Here is a 24,829-nt window from a genome sequence, read left to right on the forward strand (position 1 = left end):
CGGCTGGCCATCGGCTGGCGATCGGCAGCACCACCCAAAGCTGCAGACTGGCTGGCAGACCAGGTGGAATTTCTCCACTTGGAGAAGGTCAAATACACCATCCGAGAGTTGGAGGAAAGCTTCCTCAAAGCATGGGGCCAATTTGTCAGCCTGTTCCAAGACCTGTTCGAGGCCAACAACAACTAGAAAGGAAGAAAATAAAAAAATTAGAAGAGGACTGACAGGAATACACAAGATGTAGAGATGCCAGCCAAGACTGAGGTGGGCATAGTAAGAAATCTTACAATACCAGGTTAAAGTCCAACAGATTTGTTTTAAATCACTAGCTTTCGGAGCACAGCTCCTTCATCAGGTGAGTGATGAGGTGGGTTCCACATACATACATATATATATATATATATATATATATATAGGCAAAGTCAAAGATGCAAGATGATACTTTGAATGCAAGTCTTTGCAGGTAATCAGGTCTTTATAGGTCCAGACGGTGAGACTTGAGGGATAATCACAGGTTAAAGATGTGTGAATTGTCTCAAGCCTGGACAGGGTAGGATTTTGCAAGCCCAGCCCAGATGATGGGGAGTGAATGTAATGCGACATGAATCCAAGGCCCAGGTTGAGGCCGTACTCATGCGTGTGGAACTTGGCTAGCAGTTTCTGCTCGGCGATTCTGCATGGCCGTGTACCCCGAAGGCCGCCTTGGAAAACTCTTATCTGAAGATCAGAGGCTGAATGCCCTTGACTGCTGAAGTGTTCCCCGACTGGAAGGGAACATTCCTGCCTGGCGATTGCCACGCGATGTTCGTTCATCCATTGGCGCAGCGTCTGCATGGTCTCGCCAATGTACCACGCCTCGGGACATCCTTTCCTGCAGTGTATGAGGTAGGTAATGTTGGCTGAGTCGCACGAGTATGTACCGCATACCTGGTAGGTGGTGTTCTCACGTGTAATGGTGGTATCCATGTCGATGATCTGGCACATCTTGCAGAGGTTGCCATGGCAGGATTGTGTGATGTTGTGGTTGCTGCTCTCCTGAAGGCTGGGTAATTTAGTGCAACCAATGGTCTGTTTGAGGTTGCGCGATTGTTTGAAGGCAAGTAGTGGGGATGTGGGGATGGTCTTGTCAAGATGTTCATCCTCATAGCTGACGTGTTGAAGGCTGCAAAGAAGATGTCGTAGTTTCTCCTCTCCGGGGAAGTACTGAATGGCGAAGAGTACTCTGTCGGTTGTGTCTCGTGTTTGTCTTCTGAGGTCGGAGCGGTTTTTGCAGTGGCACATTGGAACTATCGATCGATGAGTCAAAGTGCCATATCCCATTCTTACGAGGGCGTTTTCAGTGTCTGTAGTTGTCTGTTATGTCCTCCTCGTCTGAGCAGATCCTGTGTATACGGAGGGCTTGTCCATAGGGGATGGCTTCTTTAATGTGTTTAGGGTGGAAGCTGGAGAAGTGAAGTATGGTGAGGTTATCTGTGGGCTTTCGGTAAAGCAAAGTGCTGAGGTGAATGCCCTTGATGGAGATGCGCTTGTCCAAGAATGCCTACTCTCCAAAATCGGTGGCATTTTTGGACACATGTATCTCAATCAAGATACCGCTGGGAGCGGTTGGGGGAATAATAAGAATAATCTTTACTGTCACAAGTAGGCCAACATTAACACTGCAGTTAAGTTACTTGAAAAGCTCCTGGTCACCACATTCCGGCGCCTGTTCGGGTACGCGGAGGGAGAATTCAGAATGTCCAAATTACCTAATGTCTTTCGGGACTTGTGGAAGGAAACCAGGGAGGAAAATTATGCAGACACGGGGAGAACGTGCAAACTCCACACAGACAGTGACCCAAGTCGAGAATCGTACCTGGGAACTCGGCGCTGTAAAGCAACAGTGCTAACCATTGTGCTACCATGCCACCAGCGGACCGGGACAGATGGTGACAAAATGTAAATAGATACAAAATAATCTTATGTACTGTACAATAACGAACAGGAAATGCAACTGTATATAAAATCAAAAATGCCAATAAAAATATTTTTTTTTAAAACAACTTTTGTGAGTTAGAGAGATTCATATTTGGCAGAAATTGAGAAGTTACTTGACATGTGAATAGAGCATCAAAAACAGAAGAGGTCCCTGGCTGAAAGGATAGGACCTGGTTTTAAAGCTGCAAGGGACCGGCTAAAGCTCTTACTACGTGCTGGTTTTAAGTGCAAACTGATGTTCGTTTATAAGTCAGAAAACTTTTGAGCCTTTTGAGGGAAAAATACATCACATTTACCAGATTTTTGGAAGACTACCAATAACGCCTGTGTTACAGCAGCAGTGTTTGAGGACTGGTTTGAGAATTGCTTTCTCCATGAGGTCAGGACTTACCGGAGGGAAAATAAATTGACCATCTACTGGAAAATAACTTGACCTCTAAGGTCCTACTTCTCCTTGATGACGCACCTGGGCATCCACACTCTTGCAGACATCCATCCATAAACTGGCATTTTGTTTTTACCCCCAGATACAACGTAACACTATCCAGCCAATGGACGTGGGGCCATTGCATCCTTTAAATCTTATTAGACATGTAGGAGTTTCAACCACATTCTCAACCTTGTGGAAGGAAACTGTTTGACCACAGTCTTAATTACTGGAAGAAATTGAACATCTTTACAGCAATAGGGATAATTAAATAAAAAATAATAAATAACCTTTATTGTCACAAGTAGGCTTACATTAACACTGCAATTAGGTTACTGTGAAAAGCCCCTAGCCAGCACATTCCGGCGTCTGTTCGGGTACATGGAGGGAGAATTCAGAATTCTCAGCTGGTACAGGAATTGAACCCGCGCTGCTGGCCTTGCTCTGCATCACAAACCAGCTGTCTACCCCACTGAGCTAAACCAGCCCCTTAAAGACTCATGGGATGAGTTAGAGAATCAACTATAAACGCCTACGGGAGAGGGTTCACCCGAGGCTGTGAATGATTTCACAGCGTTCTCAAGTGTGGATGGTGAACTAACCAAGATTGTCGAGTGGGCAACACAAGTTGGAAGGGAGGGATTTGAAGACCTTGCCACAGGTGAAGTAGAGGTGTTTCAGTCTCAGCAAGAGGAACTCGACACAGAAAAATTGGTGGAATTAAGTGAATTTAAACAAGAACAGGAAGAGAAGCCAAAGGTAGCTCATTTTACACGCACAATCATAATGAGCTGAAAATTTTTTAAAAGGTGACAGACAATGATACAAACATGGAAAGAAGCATTGCCTTTTGTAGAGTGATTGACATTGCTTCTTGCCGAGAACTAAACTGAACTAAATTGAAAAGCAAAAGGCAAAGCATTAACTTGTAACACGTTACATTATTGTTTTATTGTTTAATTGAACAATGTCTCCAGTAAATTTATTAAAAACATATGATTTTTTTGCCTTTAACCCTTTATGCATGTCAAATTTTAGGGTGGTTGGAATCGATCTTTTTAACCCCAATGGAAGTCCTGGGATCAAGATCATAGGGTTTCCCATGACCTCCCCAGAATATGAACTGCCCCTTTTAGGGGGAGGAGCTACCCCTTAACAGGGAGATCACTAAGCCGAGTCAGTGAGTGACTTCCTGGCCCACCTCTGAAAGATGGCAGAGACATGCGAATTTAGAGCAACATTAAATTAGACACTCCAGAACTGCTTATGTGTGGACTCCATGATGCAGCCACGCAGAAGAATTTTTACACTTTTTCTTATAAATTTACAGTACCCAATTATTATTTTTTTACAATTAAAAGGCAATTTAGCGTGGCCAATCCATCTAACCTTCACATCTTTGGGTTGTGGGGGTGAAACCCACGCAGACACGGGGAGAATGTGCAAACTCCACACGGACAGTGACCCAGGGCCCGGAATCGAACCAGAGTCCTCAGCGCTGTAGTCCCAGTGTTATCCATTGTGCCACCGTGCTGCCCTACCATGCAGAAGAAATGACTAGCTGAGGCCCACTTTGACCTGCAACGCGCAGTGGAGATAGCCATCTCGAGATAAAGCACCAAACAGGGTTCTAGGAATTCAGGCAATGGCAGTGCTCAGTCTGGGATGCCAAGGCGAGCGCCAATCACACGGCTAGAATTGAGGAGGCCAGCCCCCGGCAGTGGGATGCCTACAGGAGAAACACGTGCCACCATAACAGAGGCCGGGAGCGCCTGCTGGGTGTTCTCTCCCGACTTTGAGGAACAGGAATACAACCGCCGTCCAGCAAGAACTGCAAAGGCCGCAGGGACCATGGGAATAGGAGGTCCCGCGAGATCTACCCGCCCGCTGACCCACCAGGTGCGACCGCACCCCGTGTGGCAGGGCTTACTATGTGGAAGATGACGACAGTACCTATCAGCAGATAAACCGAGTGGCTATTCCAAAAGTGGTGCCCATCCAGATCTCTCTGCAAATTAATGGACATCCCATCTACATGGAGCTCAATACTCAGGTGGCAGTGTCTGTGGTCAGTCGTCGTATGTTTGACCGCATTTGGTCGGGTCTTCAATCACTGACCCTGTTGGATACTAGCGCGCAGTTGGTCATTTATTCGAGGGACCTGCAGGAAATAGTGGGCACTTCAACTGTTGTGGTCAAGCATGATCAGAAGTCTGTAAGTCTACTTCTGGTGGTGGTCCATGGGGACAATCAGAGATTACTGGGGCGTGACTAGTGCTGTATCCCTCTATACCCATCCTATCCATGTGCTTGTCAAGATGCCTTTTGAACGCCGTTTACGTATCTGCTTCCACAACCTCCCCTGGCAACGCCTTCCTGGCACTCATCACCCTCTGCGTAAAAAAAACTGCCTCGCACATCTCCTCTAAACTTTACCCCTCGGACCTTAAAACCTTTGCCTCCTGGTGACTGACCCCTCCACCCTGGGAAAGAGTGCCTGCCCATCCACTCTATCTATGCCCCTCATAATCTTGTTGACCTCTGTCAGGTCACCCCTCAACCTCCGTCTTTCTCATGAAAACTGTAATCTGGTATGCCTTAGTTTCTATCTTTATGTTATCTTTAACTTCCTTGCTTAGCCATGCTTTCTTCCTCTTACAATCTTTCTCCCTCTTTGGAATATATTTTAGTTGGGAGGAATTGAATATGTCCTTAAACAATTGCCACTATTCGTCAACTATCCTAACCTTTAAGTTTTCCTGCCCAGGCCATTAGGGCCAGATCTGTCCATTTGCCTACTTAATTACCTTTAACTTCAGAATGCAAGTGTGGGACTCCAGGGTCTCGCCCTCAAACTGAATTTGAACTTCAATCATTCGTGATCACTCTCCCCTGGAGGATCCTTAACTATGAGGTCATTAGGGGCAGCACGGTGGCGCAGTGGTTAGCACTGCTGCCTCACGGTGCCGAGGTCCCAGGTTCGAACACGGCTCTGGGTCACTGTCCGTGTGGAGTTTGCACATTCTCCCCTTGTTTGCGTGAGTTTCGCCCCCACAACCCAAAGATGTGCAGGGTCGGTGGATTGGCCACACTAAAATTGCCCCTTAATTGGAAAAAAGTTAATTGGGTATTCCAATTTTAAAAAAACACTATGAGGTCATTAGTTTATCTCTCCTCATTACACAATACCAAATGAAGAATAGCCTGCTCCCTGGTTGGCTCCAAAACATATTACTCCAAGAAACAATCTCTAATACATTCAATGAACTCTCCCTTGAGGCTACCCTTGCCAATTTGATTAATCCAGTTTATATGCATATTAAATCAGCCATGATTATTGTCGCAACTTTCTCTCACACCCCCCAGTATTTCCTGGTTTATCTTGTGCCCAACTGTGGTACTACCGTTTGGGGATCTATAGATTACTCCAACCAGGGACTTCTTTCCTTTTTTTCTTATTTCTACCCAGGCCGATTTCATGTTTGAAATGAAATGAAATGAAATGAAAATCACTTATTGTCACGAGTAGGCTTCAATGAAGTTACTGTGAAAAGCCCCTAGTCGCCACATTCCGGCGCCTGTCCGGGGAGGCTGGTACGGGAATCGAACCGTGCTGCTGGCCTGCTTGGTCTGCTTTAAAAGCCAGCGATTTAGCCGAGTGAGCTAAACCAGCCCCTCCAATTGACCTCCAATACCTATATCATTTGTCACAACAGCAATGATCCCTTCCTTTACTGGCAAAACCACACCACCACCTTTTCCTATCTCTCTATCCTTCCAAAATACTGAGCACCGTTGGATATTTAACTTCCAGACCTGGTCTCCTGGTAACCATGTCTCAATAATTGTCACCAAATTATACACCTTTGTCTCTAATTGCACTGTTAACTCATTAATTTTGATACGAATGCTTCATGCACTCAGACACAAAGCCTTTAAATTTGTTCTATTCTCAAATCTCCCTCCTCTTTTCACAGTAACACAGGGGCTTTTCACAGTAACTTCATTTGAAGCCTACCTCGTACAATAAGCGATTTTCATTCATTTCATTTCTTGTAAGATTCCATGTGCAATATGATGTTCACAATATGATTAGTAAAAGCAAAATATACTGTGAATGCTGGCAATATAAAACAGAAAACAGAAAAGTGCTAGAAACACAGATCAGCCATCACCTATAGAGAGAAAAATGTTAAGAGCATAGAGTGGATAACCCATCCTCAGAAAAGAAGACAAGGATGATAAGGAAAGAAGGGTTGTAGATTGACGATGGAGTTCAAGAATTTCAGGTCGTAACCTCTGAACATTTTTTTGTCGGATAGCAGCTTTAGTAAATAGTCCAAATATACCACATCGACTGGCTCCCCTTTTCAACTCTACTAGTTACATCTTCAAAGAATTCCAACAGTTTTATCAAGCATGATTTTCCCTTCATAAATCCATGCTGACTCTGACTGATCCTACCACTGCTTTCTAAATATTCCACTATAAAGTCCTTGATAATGGATTCAAGAATTTTCTCCACTACCGATGTTAGGCTCACTAGTCTATAATTCCATTATCTCTCCACCTCCCTTTTTGAATATTGGAGTTACATTGGAGTGAATAATGTTATTCTTGAGAGAATTACTTCAGAGACATACATTCTTGAAGAAGACGGTTACAGTGTCAATTTGCGTCACAGCAGTCTCAAAGTAGTTTCATTAAAGAGATAGTAAAGTCAAAATCATTTAGTTGGTTTTCAAATATTAATACAATTATTTACATTTGAGGTTCTCAATTTAATTTCCCGTACCAGCCTCCCCGAACAGGCGCCGGAATGTGGCGACTAGGGGTTTATCACAGTAATTTCATTTGAAGCCTACTTGTGACAATAAGCGATTTTCATTTCATTTTCATTAAGGCTCTTGCATGTAAGAGATTACCTTTGTAAAATAAGTCTTTATGCCTTTGCAGGTATTTATTTACTACTCACCCTTCTTATTTCTGCAGTTGAAAAACCACAGTTCTTCAACTGTTCACATTCCCTGTGCAAGGTTTTGAATCCTTCCACCAATTCTTCGTACTGAAAACAAAAACCAGAGCACTTCTTAAAAACATTTCTGCCAATTTCAGGATTTTCTAGATGTGGAGATGCCGGTGTTAGACTGGGGTGAGTACAGTAAGAAGTCTTACAACACCAGGTTAAAGTCCAACAGGTTTGTTTCAAACACTAGATAGTGTTTGAAACAAACCTGTTGGACTTTAACCTGGTGTTGTAAGACCTCTTACTAGGATTTTCTAGGTTTAAGCAAGATCTGAAACTGTTTAAATCCAGTTAATGTTCAGTCTGGTTTGGAGGCGCCATGCTGGTACAGTGGTTAGCACTGCTGCCTCACGGCACCAAGGACCCGGGTTCGATCCCAGCCCTGGGTCACTGTCTGTGTGGAGTTTGTACATTCTCCCATGTATGCATGGGTCTCACCCCCACAACCCAAAGATGTGCAGTGTAGGTGGAATGGCTACGCTAAAGTGCCCCTTAACTGGAAAAAAAAAAGAATTGGTACTTCAAATTTTTTTTTTTTTAAATGTCCAGTCTGCTTTACAAATATGAAAAAGCTTCAGATTAAAATAATATTAAATTAAAGAAACATTTCTCTTCAACAAATATATATCTATGCTAAGAAATATCATTCACAATTGAATTATAGATGTAATTACTAAACCTGATGATAAGTGTCAGCCACCACATCGTCCTGCAAAAAGTCAGCAGGGATCTCCACCTTGACAAGAAAGCGAGCCAGGTATGCTCTTTTTTTAAGCTCATTGGTTCGCTGTAGAAGCCAGTGCAAAATGGGATGAATTATAGGTTTACTCCCAGTGACCAGACCCTGTCGAAAGGCACTCCTAGAGGGAAGGTCCAAAAATTAGTTTCTCAATCATATAGACATTAAAGTCTCAATCTTAATTATCTTTGTAGTTTCATGTTGCAACGTTTAGCTGAACAGAGGAAACTAAATGTCTACACAAATTTACAAGTGATAATATACCGTTACCTTTGTTTTTAAAAGTTCAAAATAATTAATTACTTGCTTTGCATAATCTAACTATAATCTTCCCTATAGAAATACTTATTCTTATTCAGAGGAAAAAGCAATAGTTTGCTTGACCTTTCTGCAAAACAATTGACAATGACTAACTGAATATGGTACAGTTAATTCAAGCACTACATTACAGATTATGAAATGAATGACAATTTTCTTTTTTTTTTAAAGTTTGTTTTAGCATTTAATAAATGTAGAACTCGATTACACAAATTGAACCATTTTCAACATAGTTTCCAAAATTCCTTTGTTAGACAAAGTGATAAAACACTTGCGCCTGCAATTCCTTATGCCAGCGCAGATGTCAGAAGGAAGAGGCAAGTGGAGATTATACAATAGACTTTGTAGTATCTACTGTACAGTTGGCATAAACTGAAAAATGCAGCCAAGTTGCATGTGATTTTCTGTCCAATGACTTCATGTTTCTAATATTTTTGAAGTGCATCACCTAATCTGACGTAAAATTTACTCTCATTTACTTCCCTATTGATAGGAAAAAGAATCAAAACAAAATAACCTAAGAGGCTATTTTACACAACTCAAGTTATCAGTTGCAGAGCTAGTCATTTGCCCAGCTTCTCAGATGACTGGTACATGATAAATCAGGAATAGAGCATATGAATGCACTGTAAATTATATGAATAATAATAATCACTTTTATTGTCACAAGTAGGCTTCCATGAAGTTACTGTGAAAAGCTCCTAGTCGCCGCATTCCGGCGCCTGTTCGGGGAGGCCGGTACGGGAATTAAACCGTGCTGCTGGCATTGTTCTGCATTACAAGCCAGCTGTTTATCCCATTATGCTAAACCAGCCCCTATAGGGGATAAAATATCTCAAACTGGGTTTTGAAAACGTTTTTCCCAGACTTTTGATGAGATCTTCATTCTTTCCTTACCAAGACATTTTCTAACACTGATTACACAGCCAGATTTTACCAAATGAATTACAATGTTACTCGATGACTAGCTCCTTTTGCTGAATACATGTACAATTATGTAATATATAGCCTTAAACAGTACAGGTGACATCTAATTGCAGAGGTGAATGACAGAGGTAAAATGTTTGACCTGTCACTCACAAAACAGTGCAGAGAGAAATGATAGATCTAAAGAGCAAAGAAAATAAATTTTCTTCATCTCCCAGGTAAAAGATTAAATGTTACGTACATATCAGAAGCACATCCAGGTGGCTTGTATTTCAGAATTCCCAGTAGGCTAAACATTCTCTTTGCTGTTTGATCCGGTGCTTCCTCTCGTATGTCAATATTATGCTGCCAGCAAAGAAGAGAATATTACTTATGATATTACATAATAAAGTTGAAATGCAGGAACATCTTTACATAGAATTTAGAGTGCAGAAGGAGGCCATTCGGCCCATCGAGTCTGCACCGGCTCCTGGAAAGAGCACCCTACCCAAGGTTAACACCTCCACCCTTTCCCCATAACCCAGTAACCCCACCCAACACTAAGGGCAATTTTGGACACTAAGGGCAATTTATCGCGGCCAATCCACCTAACCTGCACATCTTTGGACTGTGGGAGGAAACCGGAGCACCCGGAGGAAACCCACGCACACACGGGGAGGATGTGCAGACTCCGCACAGACAGTGACCCAAGCCGGAATCGAACCTGGGACCCTGGAGCTGTGAAGCGATTGTGCTATCCACAATGCTACCATGCTGCCCACTTTAATTGAAATCTTATTGAAAAGAGGGTGGGGTTGTTTGAGAGGCAGGAGAGATTAAGCAAGGGGGAAGAGGTTAATGATTTTCCATAATTCTCTTTATTGACTACTTCATGGTGTAAAAATAGTATGAAAAGCATAATTCTTACTCCTTCTGTTAGTGAAGATAACATGTAACTTGAGCTGAACAGGATAGAAAATCCTAATTTTCATTCCTGGCTCAGTGAGTTAATTGATTTTGATAGGTGTTCTACAATTGGCTACAATGGCCCAGACGCGGGTCAGACCAGCTGATAACAGTTAAGGGTCCCATTCATGATTGCTACCCAGCGAAAACAGTTGACAACGGTAAAGGCCGTGGCAGGCTTATCTGCTGCATCCTCAAAGATTTTTCAAAAATAATTTTGTTCAAAAAGTTTTGTTTATTACATGCAAAATATTCAAACCATTCAAACAAACTTTCCAATAAGGAATATCCCCAACACAACCCCATCCATAACCCCATCCATCCTAATCCAGCTTCATACCAAGACTAACCGCTCCCAATGTTCCCGAAACCACCCCCCACAAAGAAAGCCCGACCAAACTGACCAACCACTCCCTCCCCCCCCCCCCCCCCAACCCTCCAACAGCTGACTGTAACCACCTCCTTCAAATAGGTAATGAACAGCTGCCACCTTGAGTAAAATCCATCCACTGACCTTCTCGTAGCATATTTTATCTTCTCCAGGTATAGAAAATCCACCAGGTCCCTTAGGCAGCACCGGGGACCTTCACCCGAGTAAGACTCGCCTCCAGCTATTAGAGAGGCAAAGACATCTGCCTTCTTCCCCTCCTGCAGCTCCGGCAAGTCAGAAATTCCATAGATGGCCACCATCGGACATGCCCCTATAGAGTCCGGATCCTTAAACCATACCCATATCTTATTAATGTTTGCCGCCCAGTAATAACACAGCAGATTAGGTAGTGGCAAGCACTCCCAACTGTCTATCCCTCTATAAAAAAAGCCCAGCGAATCTAAGGGGTCTTGCCTGCCCAAACAAGAGCAGATATTAACCTATTGATCCTACCAAAAAAGCCTCAGAAAAAAAGACTGAAGACAAGGGAAAAAAAACCTTGGGAGAATATTCACCTTCACCATCTGGACTCTTCCCACCAAAGTCAAAGGAAGGGCATCCAACGTCTTCAAATCAGCCTTCATCCCATAAACTAGACTGGCCAAGTTAAGTTTATGGAGCGAGGCCCAATTATGAGTGAACCAAATTCAGAAATACTGGAAAATAGTCCTGGCCGGACAAAACCGTAGCCTCCCCTGATCAGCTCCCCTACCTAGGGAGCTCACCGTGAAAAAATTCACTTTTGCCAAGGTTTAACTTATACTCCAAGAAGGAACCAAACTTCCTGAGGATTTCCGTTATCTCCCTCACATTGGAGAGAGGATCCGAATGTACAACGACAAATCATCTGCATACAGGGACACCTAATGCTCCCTCCCTCCCGCTCTATCCTCCTCCACGTAAAGACGATCTGAGAGCAATAGCCAGTGGCTCAACTGCTAAATCAAACAGCAACGGGGATAATGGACATCTCTGCCTCGTACCCCTGTTCAATTTAAAATAATCCGAGCCCAGGGCATTGGTACAGACACTCACAGTGAGCCCACCCAAGATATGAATTTTGCCCAAAACCAAATCGCTCCCTAATCGCAAAAAGGTACCTTCACTCAACTCGATCAAACGCCTTCTCTGCATCCATCGAGATAATCACCTCTGGCTTGACCACTGAGAAGGGCGACAGCACCGCATTCAAGAGTCTCCTAATGTTGGCCAACAACTGCCAGCCCTTAACAAAATCCATCTGCTCCTACGAAACCAGCCACGGCAGGCAAGGCTCCAAATGAATTGCAACACCTTAGCTAACATTTTAGAATCACCATTTAAGAGAGAAATAGGTCAGTAAAACCTACACTCCATTGATCCTTGTCCTTTTTCAAGATCAAGGAGATCAATGCCTGGGCCACCATGGCTGGCAGTACCCTGTAATGAAGTTACCTAGTTGCCACATTCCGGCTGGTGTTCTGGTGCATGGAGAGAGAATTCAGAATGTCCAAATTTCCTAACAGCACATTTTGTGGGAGGAGGGAACCTCATTGATGAAGCAGTTGAATATGGTTTGGTCTCAACTGCTTTCCATGATAGCCATTCACTGAGTAATTAATTTTTTTGTTTATCTCAGTCCTAAATGGTTTATTCTGTATCCTTAGATTGTCACCCCTGGTTCTGGACTCCCCCAACCTTGGGAACATCCTTCCTGCATCTACCCTGTCTTGTCACTGCCAGGTTAATTAACCGCACTCCCGCTTTCGGCAGCTTCAAGTCACTCTAGGCAAACAAAACCCATCTCTGGGCTATCAGGGAGGCAAAGGTCAACACATCGGCATCTCTTCCACCACCCTGCAATCCCGGGTCTTCCGACACGTCAAATATGGCCATCTCTGGACTAGGAACAACCTGGACACCCAGCACCTCGGACACCATTTTCAAGAACCCCTGCCAGAACCCCCTCAGTCTTGGACATGCCCAGAACATGTGGACATGGTTCGCGGCATGGCCCACCTCTCCCCCAACACACCGCCCACACCTATACCCGTCTTTCAAAATGCAGATTAATTCTGTCTCTCAGAATTGCTTCCATTAGATTCCCCACCATTGAGGTTTGATTGACTGGCCTGTAGTTTCCTGGTTTACCTCTTCCGAGGGAGGGGCAACGAGGGGGTCCGTGGGATGGACGGCGAGGGGGTCCGAGGGAGGGGCGGCAAGGGAGGGGCAGCGAGGGGGTCCGAGGGAGGGCTCGAGGGAGGGGCATGGTGGGGGCCCGACGAAGGGGTCCAGCAGGGTGGGGAAGGGGTCCAGATGGGTGGTGGAAGGAGCCTGGGAGGGGAGTGGGCCCGAGGGAGAGGCGGGGAGGGGGCAGAGTTCATGAGGGGGGGGGCTGAGGTGGGACAATTGTGTGTGCGGGTGAGGAGGGGTAAACTGTGTCCTCAAGTCAGGCTCTCTCCCATTATCAGGGTTCTCATTCACCCTTCTGCACATACACACTATGAGACACCCTCATCCACTCCATCAGTGAGGGTGAGTGAATGAGCATCCAGAGACTGGCAGCAAGCCAGACACAGACACCTTTATTTATTGCTCATTGGTTTTATGCTCAGCAAGTCGTGTCTTATTATACCTTAGTTGTTTTTGTAATTAACATTCAATGTTTTGTTAAACGTTATCTTTCCAAAATTTGCTCGCCTCCTTGAGTGTGAAACAATTTGAAACGTTTCCACGTAAAAAGTTCTAGCCAGATTTTATGTTCACAATAATTTCATGCAAATAAATTAAGCATTTAAGAATTAAAACACTCTGATTAGATACACCAGCAACACCTTACCTTTGGATCAATCTCTGCCAGAACCTCATTAAGCACCTGCAGCAACTGCAGTGGCTCAAGTGAGTCAAAGGTGATTAGGTTGAAAGTCTTCTTGAAGGGCTCCTTATTGAGCTGTTCTACAATGAACTTGATCTGTTCGCTCATTTTTTGTGTTTTATTTTCTGAAAGAAAACAAAGCCATGTAATCTGCACATGGTACTACATTTTCTAAATTAGAAATGGATTTTTAGAAAACTTCATACAGCATAGCAAACTGTGAGGAAGAATGCAAGTAATTTCAAAGGATTTAACTTAGCTAGTGAACAAATGGATACTAGAGGCTGTTAAATAGTGTACTTTGGGGTAGAAATAGAAGGAAATATACCCTAGAAAAATGGAGGAAGTCAGGTTAGGGGGGGGGGGGTGTTAATACATTGGTTTTTTTTTAAAGGTACATATGCATGCAGAAAAGACCATTAGAAAAGGAAATTGGATTCTGGGTTTTGTATACACTATAAAAGCAAGGAAGTGATATTGAATTTGCGCAAGCCACTGATTTGTCCACAGTTGGAGAATGTATATTGTTTGGGCACCCCATTAAAGGAAAATATTTAGAGCAATGGCAAGGACACCAAAAGTCGTTTCTTGTTTGAATTGAAATAGTGATTAATTCGAATGCAATCGGTTCATGTCAGCCAATTTCAGGACAAATTAAAATATTTTACAGGTGGTAGCAGCGTTGTGTGATATTTCCCCTTGTGGGAGAGACTAGAACTAGAGGACACAGTTTAGAAATATGGGCTCTCCATTTAAGAAGGCTATGAGAACTTTTTTTCTCTCAGAGGGTTGAAAGTTTTTGGATCTCTCTTCCCCAGAGAAAGATGGAAGTAGGGCCATTGAATATTCTCAAGGTAGAAACAGAGGTTAACAAGGGAGTCAAAAACCGAAGAAGGAATCTTTGTGACTGTACAATAAATGAAAATGAACGGCAATGTATATAATTTTGAAAATGCCAATAAAAAGATTTTTTTTTTAAAAACAAGGGAGTCAAGCTATCGGGGTGGACAGAAACAACTACTTTAGTTCTGTCTTCACTGAGGAAGACTCAAATAACTTCTGAAAATGAAAATTGAAAATGAAAATCGCTTATTGTCACAAGTAGGCTTCAATGAAGTTACTGTGAAAAGCCCCTAGTTGCCACATTCCAGTGCCTGTCCGGGGAGGCTGGTATGGGAATCGAACCGTGCTGGTGGTCTGCTTTAAAAGCCAGCGATTTAGCCGAGTGAACTAAACCAGCCCTAACATTTAAGAACCCAAGAGTCCATTGAGGAGGACGAATTGAAGGAAAATAGCATTTATTAGAAAAATAGTGGAGAAATTAATGGGACTGAAAGCCGGTAAATCCCCAAGACCTGATAATCTACATCTCAGGGTACTAAAAGAAATAGTGGATGCATTGGTTGTCATCTTCCAAAATTCTGTAGGTTCTGGAACAATCCTGCAGATTGAAGGGTGGCAAAACCCAGCTATTTAAAAAGGAAGGAGGGGAAAAACAGGGAATTACAGACCAATTAGCCTAACATCAGTAGTAGAAAACATGCTGAAGTCTATTTTTTTTTTGTTAAAACAAAACTTTAATTTAAACATAGCATTAACCAAATTAACATTGAAGAAATGGGCTTACAATTTGTCAAACAATTCTTAAACAAAAGCAAAAATTTAAACTTACTATCTATACCTGTTACTAACTCCAGTTAAGCAATCCCAATACAGTTCAAATGCCACTTATAAATAAAGTTAAATAAAGATAACAAGACAGTTTTACTTTGGAGAGAGGGACCCTTTCAAGAGCAGATTCAGTATGCTTCTGCTCAACCTAACAGCATTTGGCACAAAACTTAATATCCTCTGTCTCATCAGACTTAAATACTTTTTAAAAAATAATATTTTATTAAGTATTAGAAAATTGTTATAACAGTAACATAAATACCCCCCCACCACCCCCGGAATACTGCATCTGCTGACATCTTAATTTTCCCCGAGAAAGTTGACGAACGGCTGCCACCTCTGGGAGAACCCTAACATTGACCTTCTTGAGGCGAACTTTATTTTCTCGAGACTGAGAAACCCAGCGATGTCACTTACCCAGGTCTCTACACTCGGGGGCTTTGAGTCCCTCCACATTAACAAGATCCGTCTCTGGGCTACCAGGGAGGCAAAGGCCAAGACATCGGCCTCTTTCACCCCCTGAACTCCCGGATCTTCCGACACTCCAAAGATCGCTACCTCCAGACTCGGCATCACCCGTGCTTTTAGTACAGTGGACATTGCCTCAGTAAAATCTTGCCAAGACCCTCCAAGTTTGTGGACATGATTTGCTGGGCTTCCCACGCACCACACACACCTATCCTCAACCCCGAAGAACTTACTCATCCTAGCCGCTGTCATGTGTGTCCAGTGGACTACCTTAAATTGTATCAGGCTAAGCCTGGCGCATGATGAGGAGGTATTAACCCTGCTTAGGGCATCCACCCATAGACCCACCTCTATCGCTCCTCCTAGCTCGTCCTCCCACGTGCCCTTAAGCTCCTCCACCGGAGTTTCCTCCGCCTCCAAAAGCTCCTGGTAAATATCCGATACCTTCCCCTCTCCCACCCAGGTACTGGAAACTACTCTATCCTGTATCCCTCGTGGCGGCAGCAGCGGAAAGGCCTGCACCTGTTTTCTCAGGAAGTCTCGCAACTGCAAATACCTAAAACCATTCCCTGCTGGCAATTTAAATTTACCCTCCTAGGTTTCAAGCTGGGAAAGCTCCCGTCAATAAATAGATCCCCCATCCTTCCAATTGCTACCCTCTGCCAACTCCGCAACCCACCATCTAGCCTATCTGGTTCAAAACTGTGGTTATTATAAATCGGGATCCAAATCGATGCTCCCTTCACTCTCTTATATCTCCTCCATTGCCCCCAGACCCTCACAGCTGCCACTACCACCAGACTTGTGGAGTATCGGGCCAGCGAGAAAGGCAGAGGTGCCGTTACCAATGCTCCCAGACTGGTGTCTTTACATGGCGCCACCTCCATCCGCTCCCATGCCGACCCTTCCCCCACTACCCACTTCCTAATCATGGCTATATTTGCCGCCCAGTAGTAATTGCAGAAGTTCAGCGACGCTAATCCACCCTTCCCCCGCACTGCACTCCAGTAACACTTTCTTCACTTGCGGGGTTTTACTCGCCCACACAAAGCCCGAAATAATCTTATTCACCTGCTTGAAAAAGCCCTTGGGATGAAGATGGGGAGGCACTGAACGACAAACCGAAATCTGGGGAGGACCGTCATTTTCACAGTCTGTGCCCTCCCTGCCAGTGATAGCGGGAGTATGTCCCATCTCTTAAAGTCCCCTTCCATTTGTTCTACCAACAGGGATAGGTTTAACTTGTACAGTGCCTCCCATTTCCGGGCCAACTGGATTCTGGGGATATCTTGATATCAAAAGCTCTTCCCTACCATTCTAAGCGGCAGCTCTCCCAGTCTCTTCTCCTGTCCTCTTACCTGGATCGCAAACATTTCGCTTTTCCCCATGTTCAATTTATACCCCGAAAATTTGCCAAATTCCCCTAAGATTCGCATGACTCCCCCCATCCCCTGCAACGGGTCTGAAATGAACAAGAACAGGTCATCTGCATAGAGAGAGACCCAGTGCTCCACCTTCCCCCCCCATTAACATTAAATTATGTTTGACAAACTCACTGAAGTTTGTAACTAGTATAATAGATAAGGACAGCAGTACTGCCAAACAAAGTGAGAAATAGCTGTGCTAGATCTCATCTCCTATTGCTGCTTCTTCCTGGGGTGCTGCAATCAGCAAAAATGATGCAAATAGACCACACTTTTAGTATGTTTTAGCACAAGTGTAAATTTGCATCACATTTAGGATGTGTCTCATACAATGGTGTCATTTATTTAAAACATTTTATGATTGACGCAACTGTGTCATTAAATTATATACTTAATAGGTTTGCACGTCAGAATGAAAAACTTCAATAAAAACATTAAAAAGTAGTCAAGGGTGAACCAGTGGATGTGGTGTATTTGGATTTTTAGAAAGCTTTTGATAAAGTCCCACATTAAATGTTCTTGTGCAAATTTAAAACATATGGGATTGGGGGCAATATATTGGCATGGATTTAGAATTGATTAGCAGACAGGAAACAGTAGGAACAAATGGACCTTTTTCAAAGTGGCAGGCAGTGACTGGTTGGGTCCAGCACGGATCAGTGCTTGGGCCCCAGATACATCAATGGATGAAGGAACCAAAAGTAATATTTCTAAGTTTGCTGATGACATGAAAGTTGATGGGAAGGCGAGTGGTGAGGAGGATGTCAAGAGGCTTCAAGGGCAAATACATAGCAAATGCAGTTCAGCATGGATAAATGTGAAGTTATCCACTTCAGACAAAGAAACAGGCAGCAGAGTATTATTTAAGTGGTAATAGATTGGGAAATATTGGTGTACAAAGGGACCTGGCTGTCCTAGTACACCAGTATTAAACAATTAGGAAGGTAAATGACAGGTTGGCCTTCTTAGATACATAGAAGACAGGAGCAGGAGGAGGCCTTTTGACCCTTCGAGCCTGCTCCGCCAGTCATCACGATCATGGAGTTTTGGTCTTATCCAAGAAAAGATATACTAGCCATGGAGGTCATCTGACTGATTTTTGGTATGACAGAATTGTCATAAGAGAAAAGAATCGGTTGACTGGGCCTGTAGTCACTTGAATTTAGAAAAATGAGAGAGAGATTCTCATTGAAACGTACAAAATTCTGACACGGCTGGACAGACTGATGGGAAGGCTGTTGTTTCCTCTGGCTGGGGGCATAGTCTCAGGAAATGAGGCAGGCCATTTAGGACTGAGAGGAGGAAAAACTTGTTCACTAAAGAGGGTGATGAACCTGTGGAATTAATTCTCTACTACAGAAGGCTGGGGAGGTCAAATCACTGAATATATTTAAGGAGATGGATAGACTTCTGGACTCTAAAGGTGTCAAAGGGTATGAGGAGAGCACGCGAATATGGTGTTGAGATAGAGGATCAACCACAATCATTGAACATAGAACATAGAGTGCAGGAGGCCATTTGGCTCACTTAAGCCCTCACTTCAACCCTATCTCTGTAACCCAATAACCCCTCCTAATTGTTTTTGGACAATAAGGGCAATTTTTCATGGCCAATCCACCTAACCTGCACGTCTTTGGACTGTGGGAGGAAACCAGAGCACCCGGAGGAAATCCACGCAGGCACAGGGAGAACATGCAAATTCCGCACAGACAGTGACCCAGCAGGGAATCAAACCTGGTGCTGTGAAGCCACAGTGCTATTCACTTGTGCTACCATGCTGCCCACAAATTGAATGGCGAAGCAGGCACAATGGGCAGAATGGCTCCTATTTCGCAAGTTTGTCACAAGGAACGCATTTGCTAACAAAAGTGAACAGTGGAAAACACTCACCTAAAATACCCTTCTTAAATGGGGTGATTATAAAATAACGATGTGTATCGTTAGTTTGGCTAGAGAATGAACATTTAAGAATTCAAACGTTACATAAGAACATAAGAACAAGGAGCAGGAGTAGGCCATCTGGCCCCTCGAGCCTGCTCCACCATTCAATGGGATCATGGCTGATCTTTCCGGCCCGAACACCATAACCCTTAATCCTTCAAAAAACTATCTATCTTTACCTTAAAAACATATAATGAAGTAGCCTCAACTGCTTCATTGGGCAAGGAATTCCATAGATTCACAACCCTGTGGGTGAAGAAGTTCCTCCTAAACTCAGTCATAAATCTACTTCCCCTTATTTTGAGGCTATGCCCCCTAGTTCTGCTTTCACTCGCCAGTGGAAACAACCTGACCGCATCTATCCTATCTATTCCCTTCATAATTTTAAATGTTTCTATAAGATCCCCCCTCATCCTTCTAAATTCCAATGAGTATAGTCCCAGTCTACTCAACCTCTCCTCGTAATTCAACCCCTTCAGCTCGGAATTAACCTAGTGAATCTCCTCTGCACACCCTCCAGTGCCAGTACGTCCTTTCTCAAGTAAGGAGACCAAAACTGAACACAATACTCCAGGTGTGGCCTCACTAACACCTTATACAATTGCAGCATAACCTCCCTAGTCTTAAACTCCATCCCTCTAGCAATGAAGGACAAAATTCCATTTGCCTTCTTAATCACCTGTTGCACCTGTAAACCAACTTTCTGTGACTCATGCACTAGCACACCCAGGTCTCTCTGCACAGCAGCATGCTTTAATATTTTATTGTTTAAATAATAATCCCGTTTGCTGTTATTCCTAACAAAATGGATAACCTCACATTTATCAACATTGTATTCCATCTGCCAGACCCTAGCCCATTCACTTAACCTATCCAAATCCCTCTGCAGACTTCCAGTATCCTCTGCACTTTTCGCTTTACCACTCATCTTAGTGTCATCTGCAAACTTGGTCACATTGCCCTTGGTCCCCAACTCCAAATCATCTATGTAAATTGTGAACAATTGTGGGCCCAACACGGATCCCTGAGGGACACCACTAGCTACTGATTGCCAACCAGAGAAACACCCATTAATCCCCACTCTTTGCTTTCTATTAATTAACCAATCTTCTATCCATGCTACTACTTTACCCTTAATGCCATGCATCTTTATCTTATGCAGCAACCTTTTGTGTGGCACCTTGTCAAAGGCTTTCTGGAAATCCAGATATACCACATCCATTGGCTCCCCGTTATCTACTGCACTGGTAATGTCCTCAAAAAATTCCAATAAATTAGTTAGGCACAACCTGTCCTTTATGAACCCATGCTGCGTCTGCCCAATGGGACTATTTCTATCCAGATGCCTCGCTACTTCTTCCTTGATAGATTCCAGCATCTTCCCTACTACCGAAGTTAAGCTCACTGGCCTATAATTTCCCACTCTGTGCCTACCTCCTTTTTTAAACAGTGGTGTCACGTTTGCTCATTTCCAATCCACCAGGACCACCCCAGAGTCTAGTGAATTTTGGTAAATCATCACTAGTGCATCTGCAATTTAACCCTTTGTGGGTCCCCAATAAGCCTGGTTAAAAATGGCTGTGCAGTGGCAGGGGAGCTCAGCAACTTTTAGGGAGGAGGCATGGGCCAGAAGAGCTCCAGCTTTGAGGATTTGGATCAGACTCTCGAGTGATGCCTCTGGGTGCTTTTAGCAAAAAAAACGGCGACCGGACAGGCCCAGGCCGCGGGCTCCTTGTAGCGACGATAACCTTCACAAGCCGTAAGCGGGATGTCTGCTGCGCGCTTTGCGGCCTCCGTTCTTGGAGGCGAGCCCCCGCTGGAGGGCTAACACCGCCGTTAAAAACATTAAAGTGGATGCCTCCAGGATGTTAAATTAAGAGGGGAAAATAATCAGCAACTTACGCAGAAACTGTGAAGCGGTTGGAAAAGAAACTGCCTAGAAACCAAAACACCAGTTGCTAACCGGAAGTTAGTTTACAAAGACAGGAAGTGGCCGGTATCCAGGCAACGGGCGAAGCTGAGAGGCGAACTTGTGCTTCCATTTCACAGTTTAACACAAAAAGATACCTCAAACGGCTTTGTTTGCTGCATGCGGTATTTCCAATCTTTAACAAATTGTGTAAGAAAGAACCTGTTAATTATAGGCTCATTGACTGAACCGCAATAGGAGGAAATAATTAGGATGTAATATATGCCCACAGACAGAGAAAAACTGCATCAGGAACACTAAACATGGTTTCCAGAAAAGAAGGACGTATCTAACCCATCTGATTAGATTTTTCGAGGAACTCAGTAGGTTAGCAGATGAAGATTTTATCTACCAAACTTTAAGAATTATGTTAATAAATTGCCGCCTAAGAGATGAACAATATCTAATCATATAGGATTAACGTAATCTGCTACGGTTGTTCGAGAATTTACTAAATCTCAGAAGGTAAAAAGTTGTTAATAGATTTGAATTTACTTGGAATGGTGTGAGGACATTTGCCGATACTATTTTCATTGATGGTTTAGTTGGAGGTGTTTCGGGAATGATCTCGAGTGGGTACCCTGGCCATTTTTTTCCCTCGGCCAGGGTTGCCAAAGGCCGCTGTAGCACCCCTACCACTAGCACATCGTTGTCAATAAAAATCACTGATTATCCACAGGTATAGTTGTAGTGAAACCATTTTAGCCAAATGTGCTAATTTTAATACATTGCATTTGCATTGGAGTATACATTTATAATAATAATAATCTTTATTGTCACAAGTAGGCTTACATTAACACTGCAATGAAGTTACTGTGAAAAGCCCCTAGTCGCCAAATTCCGGTGCCTGTTCGAGTACACGGACCGAGAATTCAGAATGTCCAAATTACCTAGCAGCAATTCTTTCGGGACATGTGGGGCGAAACTGGAGCACCCGGAGGAAACCCACGGAGACACAGGGAAAAAGTACAGACTCTGTACAGATCAGGAATCGAACCTGGTGCTGTGAAGCAACAGTGCTAACCACTGTGCTAATGTGCAGGTCTCCTAGATGAGGCCATTAGTTCCCAGGCTTCACGAGAATCCAGCGTAGACATACTTAAATTAGCCTAGATGATAAAAGCAAATTACTGCGGATGCTGGTATCTGAAACAAAAACAGAAAATACTGGACAATTTCAGCTGGTCTAGGAGCATCTGTGGAGAGAAAAGGGAGCTCACGTTTCAAGTCTGGATGACCCTTTGTCAAAGCTCAATTAAATTAGCCTAATGGCTCACTTGAATATGTTAATCTGGAATTTGTCCAGCGAGGGCAAGATCCAGATTGCGATGTCTCATGAGATCTCATTAGATCGCTCGCAAGATTTTCTTTTTATAAATTTAGAGTGCCCAATCATTTTTTTTTCAATTAAGGGGAAATTTAGCATGGTCAATCCACCTATCCTGCACATCTTTGGGTTGTGGGGTTGAGACCCATGCAGACATGGGGAGAATGTGCAAATTCCACACAGACAGTGATCCAGAGCTGGGATTGAACCTGGGACCTTGGTGCCGTGAGGCAGCAGTGCTAACCACTGTGCCACTGTGCTGCCCTGATCTCTCACAAGATTTAACGGCCTGATTGTGTCACCGAGTCAGGCGCAACAAGGTCATTAGATCATGCCCATAATGGAAGTATTGTCGACAATGCTATCATGCAACACTTACACAGCAACAATCCCACCACGGATATTCATTTTGGGTTCTACATGGCCACTCAGCTCCTGACCTCATTACAGCCTTAGTCCAAACATGAACAAAAGAGCTGAATTCTAGAGGTGAGACTGATTTCTCTTGACATCAAGAGAGCATTTAACCATGTGGGATTAAGGAGCTCCAGAAGAATTGAATTCAGTGGGGATCAGGGAAAATCTCTCCACTAGTTAGAGTCATACCTAGCACAAAGGTTGGTGTGTTGAATGACAACATTTCAAGACCCGGGGCAAATTTAGGGGCAGCACGATAGCATTGTGGATAGCACAATTGCTTCACAGCTCCAGGGTCCCTGGTTTAATTCCAGCTTTGGTCACTGTCTGTGCGGAGTCTGCACATCCTCCCTGTGTGTGCGTGGGTTTCCTCCGGTGCTCTGGTTTCCTCCCACAGTCCAAAGATGGGCTGGTTAGGTGGATTGGCCATGATAAATTGCCCTTAGTGTCCAAAATTGCCCTTAGTGTCGGGTGGGGTTACTGGGTTATGGGGATAGGGTGGAGGTTTTGACCTTGGGTAGGGTGCTCTTTCCAGGAGCCGGTGCAGACTCGATGGGCCGAATGGCCTCCTTGTGCACTGTAAATTCTATGAAAAAGCCACAGGCGCTCATGGCCTGTATGTTCAGTGGGATGCCGAGGGGAACATTGACCCCCAAATGCTGAGGAAGTCATAGGATGCGGGCACTGATGTCGAAGTAGATGGGGGAGGGGGGGAGGAGGTGGAGGAGGAGCCACTGATGGTGGAGCCAGGGCGACTCAGGAGGCCATCAAAGCCTAGGGTGTACCATGACCGAATGTCGTTCGAAGCCCTACCGGACCTCATATGCAAGAGGAGACTACGGTTCAGCAGGGAGACGGTCGCACATATCTGCCACCTCATGGCGCACCTCGCCCTACGTGGAACGGGAGGAGGACACGCTATACCGGTATCCGTCAAGGTGACGGTGGCCCTAACCTTCTACGCTACGGTTCATTCCAGGCTCCGAGCGGGGACCTATCTGGGATATCACAGGCATCGGTCCACAGGTGCATCCGGGACGTGACCAATGCCTTGTTCGCCATTGCGGACTATTACATTACATTCCCCGAGGACCGAGCACATCAGGAAGCTCGAGCCCGTGGATTCGCCAAGGTGACCGGGATGCCAATGGTCCAGGCAGTGATCGATGGTGTTCACATCCCCATGCGCCCGCCTGCAGGCAACAGAGAAGTGTTCACTAACAGGAAGGGCACATACTCCATGAACATTCAGGTGGTCTGCGACCCCCACATGAGGATCATGCACATGTGCGCAAGGTTCCCCGGGAGTGTGCATGACACCTACATTCTTGTGCAGTTGTTCATCCCCGCAATATTCGAGGGACGCCCCCCCCCCACACCCCCCAACCCCCGGCTGAGGGGCTGGTTGCTGGGCGACAGGGGTTATCCATTGAGGTCATGGCCGATGATGCCAATACGGAGGCCTCAGACCAACGCGGAGACCCTATACAACGAGGCCCATGCAGCAACCAGGGGTGTGGTGGAGCGGTGCTTCAGCCTGCTGAAGATGAGATTCAAATGCCTGGACTGCTCCGGAGGGGCCCTGCAGTACCGGCCCGACAGAATCAGTCGCATAGTTGTGGTATGCTGTGCGCTGCACAACATTGCTATGCAGAGGGGAGATGCCCTGGTGGAGGAGTCGGAGGGAGAAGCCTATGACAGCGGTGCTAACGCTAACAAAGAAGAGGAGGAGGAAGAGGCGGAGGAGGATGCGTGCAGCAGGGTGGGGAGTGGGGTGTGGGGCGCAGGACACAGACATGACCCGGGTGCTGGTAACGTCCAGGAGGCTGCACGATGGTACCATCGAGGACAGCGGGCACGCAACGCGACCCCCCCCACCCGCACCCCCGCTCCGCATACACTGCTCCAATTCGACATCACCTTACCACTGCGGCACTACGGTACAGCACTACATTGATGAATGTGTAAGCGG

At 44.7% G+C, this 24,829-nt stretch overlaps 1 protein-coding gene across 2 annotated transcripts in view; it reads right to left on the reverse strand.

Annotated features, from left to right (window-relative positions):
- Nucleotides 1-21,147, reverse strand: part of ift81 (intraflagellar transport 81 homolog) — a 153,525-nt gene extending 132,378 nt beyond the window's left edge. For both annotated transcript variants that reach the window (XM_038789145.1, XM_038789154.1), the window contains exons 1-5: nucleotides 21,047-21,147; nucleotides 13,605-13,765; nucleotides 9,653-9,756; nucleotides 8,107-8,287; nucleotides 7,377-7,466 (exon numbers count right to left, since the gene is read on the reverse strand). In XM_038789145.1, coding sequence (XP_038645073.1) covers nucleotides 7,377-7,466; nucleotides 8,107-8,287; nucleotides 9,653-9,756; nucleotides 13,605-13,748 — 519 coding nt within the window. In that variant the 5' untranslated portion in view covers nucleotides 13,749-13,765; nucleotides 21,047-21,147. The remainder of the gene's footprint in view (nucleotides 1-7,376; nucleotides 7,467-8,106; nucleotides 8,288-9,652; nucleotides 9,757-13,604; nucleotides 13,766-21,046) is intronic.
- Between the last annotated feature and the right edge of the window lie 3,682 nt (nucleotides 21,148-24,829).

The sequence above is a fragment of the Scyliorhinus canicula genome, chromosome 1 (genome assembly GCF_902713615.1).
Source record: "Scyliorhinus canicula chromosome 1, sScyCan1.1, whole genome shotgun sequence".
NCBI classification, from domain to species: Eukaryota; Metazoa; Chordata; class Chondrichthyes; order Carcharhiniformes; family Scyliorhinidae; genus Scyliorhinus; species Scyliorhinus canicula.